This window comes from Euwallacea fornicatus, unplaced genomic scaffold, assembly GCF_040115645.1.
Source record: "Euwallacea fornicatus isolate EFF26 unplaced genomic scaffold, ASM4011564v1 scaffold_50, whole genome shotgun sequence".
In the NCBI taxonomy this organism is placed as follows: domain Eukaryota; kingdom Metazoa; phylum Arthropoda; class Insecta; order Coleoptera; family Curculionidae; genus Euwallacea; species Euwallacea fornicatus.
Window position 1 is genome coordinate 1,024,776 of NW_027096018.1, and position 10,610 is coordinate 1,035,385.

Here is a 10,610-nt window from a genome sequence, read left to right on the forward strand (position 1 = left end):
CAAGCATGGTTCCTATAGATTTACTGATTCAAGAAAGATGTAATTTAAGAAGAGGAAACAGTAAAGACAAAATAATGGAAAGAAATAAAACTATGGAAAATTGGCAGCGAAGATGGAACATATATGGGGGATGGACAAAAGTTTTTATTAGAGATGTAAGGAAATGGTTTGGTAGTGAGACGGATTATTATGTGACACAGGCTTTGACGGGTCATGGGATTTTTGGAACATATCTCTACAAAATAAAAAAGGCTGGTTCTGAAGAGTGTTGGTATTGTGAAAATGTCGATAGTCCGGAACATACTCTTTTCTTATGTGAGAAATTTAAATTACAGAGAGCGTAGCAAGACGAGTTATAGGTGTGGAAGTTACTAAGAAGAATGTTGCTGAACTTATGGAGGGATCGGATGAGACGAGACAGGCTGTGATTGAGATGTTGAGAGGAATTATGAAGACCAAAGAGGAGGAAGAAAGGAGACGTGAAGCTGTGAAGTCTAGAAGATAATGATAGAAAATGGATAGACCAAAGATAAATAAGAATGAACAGAAAAAAATATATATAATAATAATGATAATAATAATAATAAAGGAAAAAGAAGGGAAAAAAGAAGGAAGAAGATACAAAAAGGAAAAAAAAGGGAAAAGAAAGAAAAATGGGAAGGGAATAGAAAAGAAAAGGGAGAGAATGGAGGGATAGGAGAATAGCACAAAAGACACAGTATCCACCCCCTCCCCCGAAGTAATGCCTCGCGGCGGTTCCGGAGGGAGAAAGCCCTAGGGTGAAGAGAGGAAATCTGAGGGTTTTAGTGGGTATTGCACATGCGCACGCCGAGTCCCACATACCCAGGTCAACATAACATCATACCACCAATGACCTGGAATGCGTAAATGCATTTTTGCCCTACACCTCTATAAAAAAAAAGGGTTTGTTCGGGTTTATTCGGGTTTGTTCGGGTTAATTCGGGTTTATTCGGATTAATTCGGGTTATTTCGGGTTTATTAGGGTTTGTTCGGCCTCCCGATGTGTCTCCACTTTGTCGTAGTGGAAGGGCTTGTACTCATCCAATGATCCCAAAGGCCATGCCGGTGGTAGCGTAGCTACTGGCGGGTCTTAACTTGCCGGACGGGCGGAGGGAGAGGATGAGGACTAAGAGAGGCACACAAACACAAGCAGGAAGAATCATGAACAGCAAATAAGTGGATCTTTCATTACCTCCTCAGGGGTGCTCGGAGCCCCAGAAGACGGCGGGCGAGTCGCCGAAGCAGGCCTCGCTGACTGTCGAAATTCAACGACTGCCTTCAAAGGAAGGGTGCGCGATGGACCCCAAGGTCGCCACCCCGGTAAGTACTACTGGGAAGAGAGGAGGTACCAACACAGAATGGCCGAATCTAAAAGAGAAGGGAAGAATGGGGAGCCGGGAAGAATATCAAGCCGATGACGAGGGGAGAAAGCCTTCAAAAGACTGGGACCAGGAGTGCGACGTGCGGAGACCGGGAGAAGGGATTTGCAACAAGCACAAAGGTCTAGAGGACGCCACCGAGAAGCAAAGAGGCACCGTCCGTCGATGCAGGTGCCATGGGTTCTAGCGTGAACCCATCACAAATTCTCAAGGGTACAGACGACATTTTAGCCAGCGATAAAAGATCTGCCGACATGCCAAGTACTGTCGGAAACACATTCGCCGCAGAAACTGTAGCCGAACCAGATTGCACACGCGAGGAAGAAAAGGAAACTACAAGCAACGGGAAACGAGAAATCACTGTTATCTCTGAAAAACCGAGTAAAAAGAAAGGAAGCATCGAGGTAACAGGCTTCATCGAAATCCTGAAAGACTTAGAGAGGTTAGTTACACAGCTGGGAAACAACATCGAGAATAACACAAAGAAGGAAATAAAGGATATTGCAATCAAACTGGGGAAGAACACTAACAGATTAAAACGAATGGAAATCGTAGACTGGCTGGAGTCTAATAAACACGAAGAAATGGAAATGGTGCGGAAAATAGATAAAGGCATACAGACGGAACAGACTGGCCTGCCAAAACGTAACAACGATTCGGCCGACAAACAAACGGAAATTGAGATAAGACGGATACTTTTTTTTTTTTTTGCCGAGGAAAAAATCTTCAAAAGACACCCGGCCTGTTGTTCTGGCGGCCGGGTAGTGTGGGATTCACCAAAGGGACACTCTCCGGCGCTAACCGACGGTCCCCGAGCGCCTACCCACTAAAAAAACCCCGTTCTCTCTTGTTAGCTGCCAAGACCCGGTACCGTCCCTAGGGACATCTCATCAGTGTCTTGATAGTGTGGTGCGCTATGATGCGCTGTCATCTATTGGGAGTTCTCTTCGCTTGATGGAGAGTCCTCCTCGCTGTTTGCGTAGGCCTTCGGTTCTGATTGGACCTTTGTCCGTTCTTCGATTTCCTTCCGTTTGATCATGCTCGTGATTGTTTCGGTGGCTGCGTTCCACTTATCGGCGCTCTGGAGCATCCTGTCGATAAGTGTTTCCGGTGTTATTTCCTTCTGCGGATTTTGTCGACCGTCGTTCACGCACTCGGACAGCCTCTGTCTCAGATCATCGTACTTGGGACAAGTGAAAACGACGTGCTCTGCTGTGTCGTCGACACTGCAGATATCACAGTTCATCTCCGTCTTGCCCAAGCGGTGCGTGAAGTGTCGGAAGCAACCGTGGCCGCTGAATGCTTGGGTCAGGTGATGGTTCAGCCGTCGATGTTTACAGTCGATCCATCCTTGTAGGTCCGGGATTAGGCGTTTCTTCCATTGTGCTTTGTCCTGGAGACGCGTCCATTGGGCCTGCTACTTGTCGATGGTGGTTTTACGCGCCTCCTTCTTGTCCGCTTCGGTCACTCGTGGTCTGCCGTGCAGCTCCATTCTCTCTTCTATTAATAGGTCGATGGGGGGTACGCCGGCCAGTACCAGGACTGCGTCCAGTGATACCGTGCGGTACGCGCACACGACTCTCAACAGTGCTTTGCGTTGGACGCTCAGCATCATGTTTCTGTACTTTCGGACGCTCCTAACTTGTCCCCAAACAGGGGCTGCGTACAAAAGCGCCGACTGTATCACTCCGTATAGGAGGCGTCTCTTTTGTGTCGTAGGACCTTCGATCGATGGCATCACGCGCTGTAGGTGGCTCAGCTTGTTGAGGCTCTTTCTGCATATCTCCAAGACGTGGTTCGAAAAGGACAAGTTCTCTCCGAAATGAACTCCGAGGTATCTTAGTGATTTTTGTGGTTCTATCTTGTGATCTCCGGCGCGGAAAGATATTCCTCTCTTGTCTCTCCTTCCGCACAGGATCACGGCTTCCGTTTTTTCTGGAGCTAGCTGTAGAGAATTTTCTCGGAGCCATCTCTCGCATCTTGCCATAGCGGCGTTCGCTTCTGTCTTCATGTCTTCGGGGTCGTCGCCGCAGACCACAAGTGCAATGTCGTCAGCGTATCCTATGGGGATCACCTTGCGGTTCCTCGACTCTGCCACCTCGAGGATAGGGTCATACAGGACGTTCCAGAGCAGGGGTCCTAGGACCGAGCCTTGTGGTATTCCCCTCGACATTTGGAAGTCCGCTTCCTTGTCTACTATCACCGTTCTGGAGGTGAAGTAGTCGGCAATTATATTCGTTAGGCACTTGGAAATCCTTCTGGAGTTGAGTTCTCTTATCAGTCCGGACCAGGAGGCGCTGTTGAAGGCGTTACGAACATCAAGAGTGATGAGCGCACACCACCTTTTGCTCCTCCGGCCCGCGTTGTTCTCTTCGATTGCCTTGGCTATTCTCAGGACTCGGTCCATCGCGTGTCCTGTGGATCTGCCCTTTCTGAATCCGTATTGTTTGTCCGACAGCGGCCGTCTTGCCTCGAGTTCTTTCTCCAGTCTGGCCTTGATCAGGTGTTCGTACAGTTTGGCCGCCGCATCCGTGAGACAGATGGGCCTGTACGACCCCGGGTGATCCCCGTCCTTGTTCGGTTTTAGCAGCAGCAGCAGCTTGGCGGTCTTCCAGGATTTGGGGAATTCCTGGTTCTCCATTAGTTGATTTAGGAGCTTCAGCCACGTTTCTGGGTGGGCTTCCACGCTGTACTTTACCGCGTCCACGGAGAAGCCGTCTGGACCTGGGGACGCGGCACTCTTCAATTTCATGGCTGCCTCTCGAAGTTCTTCTTCCGTGAACAAGGTAAGCTCCACCGGCAGAATCTTGTCGGGCACGAAGCCCATTCCGTCTGGGAAGAGGTGTCTCGCTATGGTCATCTTTCTCTCCGTTGTTAGCTCGAAGGAATTTCTTGTTGGTTTCAGGAATTGCATGGCCATCCTGTATCCGTCACCCCAAATATTCTCTTCGAGGTCGCGACACAGCTCTCGCCATTTGTTCTTCTTTTCCCTGGCAATCGCCTTCTTCAGCGTCTTCTTGGCTTCCTTGTATTCCCGCCAAGCTGCCTTTTGTTCTTCCAGCCTTTCGTCGCTTTCGGTTTTCGTGTTCGCTCGAAGGGCGCGTCTCCTGCATCTGATGGTGTCCTTCCTAATTTCTTAGACTTGGGAATTCCACCAGTACGGCTGGGTCATGGGCTGGCTCTCCGGGATGACGTGGCTCTTCCGACATGCCTTCTTCATCATCTTGACGATCTCTTCTCCTGTGTGAATAGGGTCGACGCTTAGTCTTTGCCTCGTTTCTAGAAGGCTCTCGAAAGCATTTAGAAACGGGTCTTTGCTCAATTTCTTGCGTCAACCCGTCGGATCGTTCTTCCGTCTTTCCTTGGTGGAATTTCCTACTTCGAACAGGATGTGCTTGTGGGGGGAACACGGTTCGTTCCTTAAGACTTGCCAGTTTGCAGCTTGAGTTGCCAATCTCATGCTGACAAACGTGAGGTCTATGCACGACCACTGTTCCCGCCTGACGAACGTCGGTTCGCCGTTGTTCAGGACTATCATATTCAGTCCTGCGCACATCTGCGATAAGGCCGCTCCCCTGTACTCCTCCATCCTCGACCCCCATTCTGGGGATTTGGCGTTGAAGTCTCCCAGGAGGATCCATTCCTTTCTCGCGTCTCTCATCTCTGATTGGATGGTATCCAGTCGTTGGAAGAATTGCTGTCTGGGGCAATTTGGCGAAATGTAGCAAGCTAGGATGTTGTAGCTTTCTCCCTCCATTAGTACCGCGCCTTCTAGGCTTTTTGCTTTGGCTATTCTGATGGTCTTGTTTCTCACCAGAATTACCACGTCTCCCAGTCGATCCACGGTCCATCTGCGACTGTTCTCAACCAAGTGTCTATTCGGTTCACTTGCTACAATCACATCTACCTCTCGCTTAGCTGCTTCAAGATAAGCCATGTCGTGCGCTTTCTTCGAGCGATCCGCGTTGATCTGTAGGAATCTGCAGTTTTGGAAGACTGCAGTGTTCATCTTTGGGCTAGTTGTAGCTGTATAAATTTGCTAACCTAGGAAGGGCTAAAACTTAAGAATTTAGGGTTAGAACTTAAGACTAAAAAAGCCTGAAAACTCTAGTGCTTGTCTGCGTCGGCCTGCCTAGCGGACGAGACAGCTCCTCTCTCGGTTCCGGACTTTTCTGAGGGGACTCCGTCCTTGTGCTCGGCCGCCTTCTTGGCAAGATCCGCGGCTACCTGGGTTCGGTGCAGGTGTCTTTTATCTTCTTCCTGGCGCTTTCTCCTTCTCTCCTCCTTGGCCTCTGCTAGCGCCTCGCGGAATTTAGGGCATTTACCACTGCCTGCGTAGTGCCCTTTCTTGTCACAGAGTATGCAAACACACTCTACCTCCTTCTTCTTGCAGGCCCTGCTGAGGTGCTCCTCCTTTCCGCATCGGAAGCAAGCTTTGCGCTTGTCTGCGTTCTTACATTGGGGCGTCCTATGATCGTACGCCCAGCAGCGGTTGCACTTTACTATCTCCAAGTGTTCTTCTATCTTACACCTGGTCATCCCGATCCTGAGGGTTCTGGTCCTGACCAAGTGATCGGCGATCTTTTCGTCCAGCCTGATGGTGACCGCTTGCTCCGATCTGGCATACGGCCTCAATTCCCCTACTTTGAGCTCGTATTCCTGGATTGATCCATTGGAGAAGTCCAGGATGGCTTCTACGACATCTTCCTTGGTTACCGTCGCATCCAGTCCCTTGAGGACGATAGAAGATTTTTCACTTCTCTCTTTTAAGAGGCAGACGTTGTCCTTGCCCATAGTTTTCCTGATGTCCATTCCCAAGGACTCCAGGGCAGTCACGTTTTTGTCAAGGGTAATTATTAAATTACCGTCTCCATTTGTTCTTATGGACTTAATCTTGTCCGCGTCTCCATTGTTGCCGATGCAAGTCCTGATCTTTTTGATCGTCGCTACTGGGGTGACCGACTCTTTTTTGCCCACGACGATGGCGTAGGTCGGGTGGCTTTTGATCTTCTGGACCCTCACTGTTAGCTTGGAGGTCTCCGTCTTTTGTGGGGACTTATTCCTTTGTCTACCCGGTTCCGTGAAGATCCTGATCTTTCTCTGTGGGTCCCTAAATAGGAATTGTACCAGCTTTAGGAACTTGTCCGCGGACAGGTTCTTCACCTGGTGCAAAGCTAAGGTTTTCTCGGCTTTGGTTGCAGCTTCCAGCTTCGCCATGGCTTTGAAGATTCCTTCCTCGTCCTTGGGGAGCAGTGTCTTGTAGACCTTTACTGCTTGTCCTGCTTCTGTTTTGGATTTGCGCTTCAATGAGGAACCAATTGTCGTAGTGAGCTGGAGGAATTCCAAGTCCTCCATCTGACTCAGCAGTGGGAATTTGGCTAGGAATTCTTTCTGAATTCCATTTGCCATTTTCTGGTCTTCTAGGTCAACCAATACTACCATTGATTCCTCCGGTTTATCGTTTGTTAGGGGGGAACCCTGTACCAGCTCAGTGGTAGCGAAGATTTCTTTATCCCACTTCTTTTCAGCTAGTTGTTTCCAATCCTGGAAAGCAGTGCTTTGAGGAAGTAGTGTCAGGGTGGATGGTTCTTCGGTCTGGGTAATCATCTCTCTTGTTTCTGGAGTGGCTTGAATGGCCACTTCCCTAGTGGCGGGTTTCAATCCCTTCTCTTTTGTTTCTTCCGATAAGGCTTCAGTTTGGGTCGAGACGGTCGGCGCCTTCCTCTTCCTCAATGCCTTCTTGGCTTCCTCTAAAACAAAGCTTTTGTTTCGAAAAAGCTTCTTCGTCATCTGGTTTAGGCAATTGACTTCCTCCTTGATGTGCCTCTTCGTATTCGTATTTTGCTGTATTAAAAAATACAGCCTCTTGCCGGAGTCATGAATTGACTCTATCAGCTGGGATAACTCCTCGTTGTTTATTCCTCTCTTGAGGAATCTGCGGCTAGCAGCCGTCTTATCTGCGACCACATTGGAGTCCCGCTCCGAGTCCGACACCGAAGAAGGATCGCTGCTCCTTAGCGTCATCACTGTGGTCCTTTTACGGACACCTACTTCACCGTCACTATCAGACGACGACGACATAGCGTTTCTGTTAACCTAAGGGAATTCCCAGGTTGGGTGCGGCCCGAATAACTCCCCCCGCTTATCCGGCGGTTTGTTAACCACCAGGCCTACGGTTTGTTCGTGACTAACGAGAGTTAAGTGCGAACTTAATGAATATTTCAAAAAATTAAATGAAAAATTTCATTCCCAACCAGGGGTGCGAACCCAGAGTCCGCCGCTTGCTAAACGGTCAGACAACCTCTAGACTACAGATGTGTTTATAGCAAATGTATTACATCCTGCTCATACGCCACACCGGGGTAGTTTTTCCTTTAAAATAATGAATTTAAAAGTTTTCCACCAATCAACAATGAACAGAACTTAAACAAAAGCCTTATTTTTTTTTATAAAGCGGAAATTAATCCTTACATGCAAGCTAAATGCATATAATGACTTACCGTTTTTTCCTTGGTTCCTGACTTAATTCTGGAAATCCTGCTCCTGGTGGCCGTTCCCTAGGGTTCGTAGTGCCTTCCAGAAAGTAGAATTGTCCTCTTATGCGCCCGGAAACCCGGAAAAGTTTCAAAATTGCCTTTGCGTTTAACGGGTAAAACAAAAACTCCCTATTATTTTCCCGCTCGTCGGCACTTGTGTTCTAAAAATAGCACAAGAATTTCCCAAAATATTAAGGAAACTCCAATGTTTATGCACTTTCAGACACTGGGTAGTTGTAGGGGGTTGTACTACCCCCAACTGAATTTTTGATTCGTGACTCTGCGACCACTAGAACCAGTTTTCCGATTTTTTCCCGGAAAATTCACAATTTTTTCAGCATTTTTTTTCAACACGCTGATTCCTTTCAATTTTCTGCGTTGTTTAAGACCCGGCTTAATATTTTCCGTCGATTTTTCCGTCAATTTCGACCGTTTTCTTCGGAGCACAAACACATGTGATGTTCGCTTTACACCGTTGAAAAGGAGACTGATAAGACGGATACTGGAAGGGAAAACAGATCTTCACAAGTTGGAGACTATATCAAGGAAGGAGTGGTCAGAACATTGGTACAGGTGCACCGAGGTCACGCAAGGCAGCATCCTGGAACGAGAAACAGAGGATCTGATCATTCTTGCGGACATTAACGATTTCAATAGTAAACTCCTGAAAGAGATTGGACTTCGGGCCCCGGATTTTGCGAGATTAATCGAAAAAGAGCCAATAAAGAACGGAAAGCTATACACCATAGTTAGGAACGACGAGCTCAAAATCGAGGAGGAAGAGCTGCAGATTACCAAGAGCCGCAAAACGGTGGTGGCAGGCGTGGACACTTCTGGAGACAATGAGAAAGAGACCTTCGGACGGCTGCTGGAAGCGATTACTAAAGTCAAGAAAACGACAGAAGGCGAAAAGGAAATAGCGGTAGCAGCGACATCAGCATCGCTAATAGTGACTGCCAGGAAAATTATGGAACACCTATTTGCCGACACAGCAACGGTGATCAAGGTGTTTGGATATCCGGTCAGGCGACGGGCGTGGAATAAAGTGGTGGCAGAAGCTCGGAGCGACACGAAGACTGAGGCGACAAAGAGGACAAGACCGCGAAGGCTTGACAGCGTAAATAGCACCGCGAGCAGAAGTAGCTGGGTACCGGTTAGGAGAAAAGCTGAAACGGTAATCATCAAACCAACTACTAGAGAGCACGGATACTCGCAGATTGTGAAAATGCTGAAAGAAAAAGTCAACCTAGAAGGAATGGGAATCAGAGTAAAATCACTCGTCGAAACGAACCAAGGGCACGTCAAACTTAAGGTGACGGGAAACAAAATCGACCAAGAGAAATTCCTTAAGGTGGTGGCAGAAACGACGGCGCAAAGCGCGACAGTGCAACTGCTAACCAGAGAGCAAACAGTCTTCATCAACGGATTAGATTGCAGCGTAGAAGAGAACGAGATACGTGAAGCAGTCGCGCAATACGTGCAGACCAACAGAGGCGACATAAAGGTTAGGCTCTCGGCGCAAGTCAACAAACAAAGACAGAGACACGCTTTCGTCACTCTGCCAACAGAAAAAGCAAGAGACCTGGTCAGTAACAGACGGATCAAAATAGGATGGCTGAACTGCAGAGTGGAGGAAGTATACACACCCGTCAGGTGCTTTAAATGCAACGAATTTGGACACATGGCGGCGGCCTGCAAAAAAGCTGACAAGACGCAAGGAAGATGCCTGAATTGCTTGGAAGATGGTCACGAAGCGAAGGTCTGCCAAAACGTGGCGGTGTGCTACGTGTGTACCGACAATAAGGGACATAGAGCGCAAAGCTACAGATGCCCCGCTTACAGAAAAGCCGTAGAAGATTTGAGAAACAAAAGGAAGCCCTCCAAAGCCGCTCACGATGATGAATAAACAAGTCAGCCTTTTACCAACCAGCCAGCCTACGTCCGGAAACTCCCAGGGTAAAATCCCCTCCGGTCCCTTTAAATGCCTGCAAGTCAACCTAAATAGGAGCAAAGTCGCAATGGACCTGCTGTTTCAAATAATACGGGATGAAAACATACACGTGGTGTTGGGACAAGAGCCCAACGTAGCCAAATCAAACCGTCTTGAGCGCGATCTCAACTCCGACGCCTTCGTCTGGGCAGCAGCGCCTCTAGGAAAACCTATCAGAAGCCATCGGGGAGAGGGTTTTGTGATACTGGAATGCGAGTCGGTAGTGCTAGTATCGTCATACTTCTCTCCAAACCGGGTGGATTGCATGTTCGAACGTCTACTCGACGACCTAGAGGCAAAACTTAAAAACTACAAAAAACAAATAGTTTTAGGGGCCAATTGGAATGCGAAGACTCCAGCAATCGGCTCAAAGACGACTAACCCCAGAGGGAGGATCCTCGAAGACTGGCTGGCTACAAACAAGATGGTAGTCTGTAATAAAGGAAGTAAAATCACATGCACCAAAGGAAACGGATCCGTCATCGACTTCACTGCTACATCCGAGGAGGGTTTCACACGCGTACACGGGTGGAGGGTAGAAGATTCGAAGGAAAACTTCAGCGATCACCATTCCATCTTTTTCAATCTCTTCGATCCAAACCTGGAAGGTAAAAGCACCAAGGGACCAATCGCAACAACTGTCAAAAAATAAATCATACCACCTAGGGATTTGCAGACACGGCG

At 48.3% G+C, this 10,610-nt stretch overlaps 2 protein-coding genes across 2 annotated transcripts; one reads left to right on the forward strand and one right to left on the reverse strand.

Moving 5' to 3' along the window:
- Nucleotides 1-5,507: 5,507 nt before the first annotated feature.
- Nucleotides 5,508-7,481, reverse strand: LOC136349737 (uncharacterized). Its single transcript, XM_066301460.1, has one exon. It carries the CDS (start codon nt 7,479-7,481, stop codon nt 5,508-5,510), a length of 1,974 nt encoding a protein of 657 aa, XP_066157557.1.
- Nucleotides 7,482-7,633: 152 nt separating this feature from the next.
- LOC136349739 (uncharacterized) lies at nt 7,634-9,842 on the forward strand. Its single transcript, XM_066301461.1, has 2 exons — nt 7,634-7,659; nt 8,420-9,842. The coding sequence occupies exons 1-2, from the start codon at nt 7,634-7,636 to the stop codon at nt 9,840-9,842; spliced, it is 1,449 nt and encodes a 482-aa protein (XP_066157558.1).
- Nucleotides 9,843-10,610: the final 768 nt, after the last annotated feature.

What these genes read in the sequence shown, in the direction of transcription:
- LOC136349737 (XM_066301460.1), bottom strand. Translation starts at nt 7,481, where the DNA reads ATGTCGTCGTCGTCTGATAGTGACGGTGAAGTAGGTGTCCGTAAAAGG.
- LOC136349739 (XM_066301461.1), top strand. Translation starts at nt 7,634, where the DNA reads ATGAAAAATTTCATTCCCAACCAGGG. An exon ending in AATTTCATTCCCAACCAGGG is followed by an intron (nt 7,660 to 8,419) that starts GTGCGAACCCAG and finishes ACCGTTGAAAAG; the next exon opens with GAGACTGATAAGACGGATAC.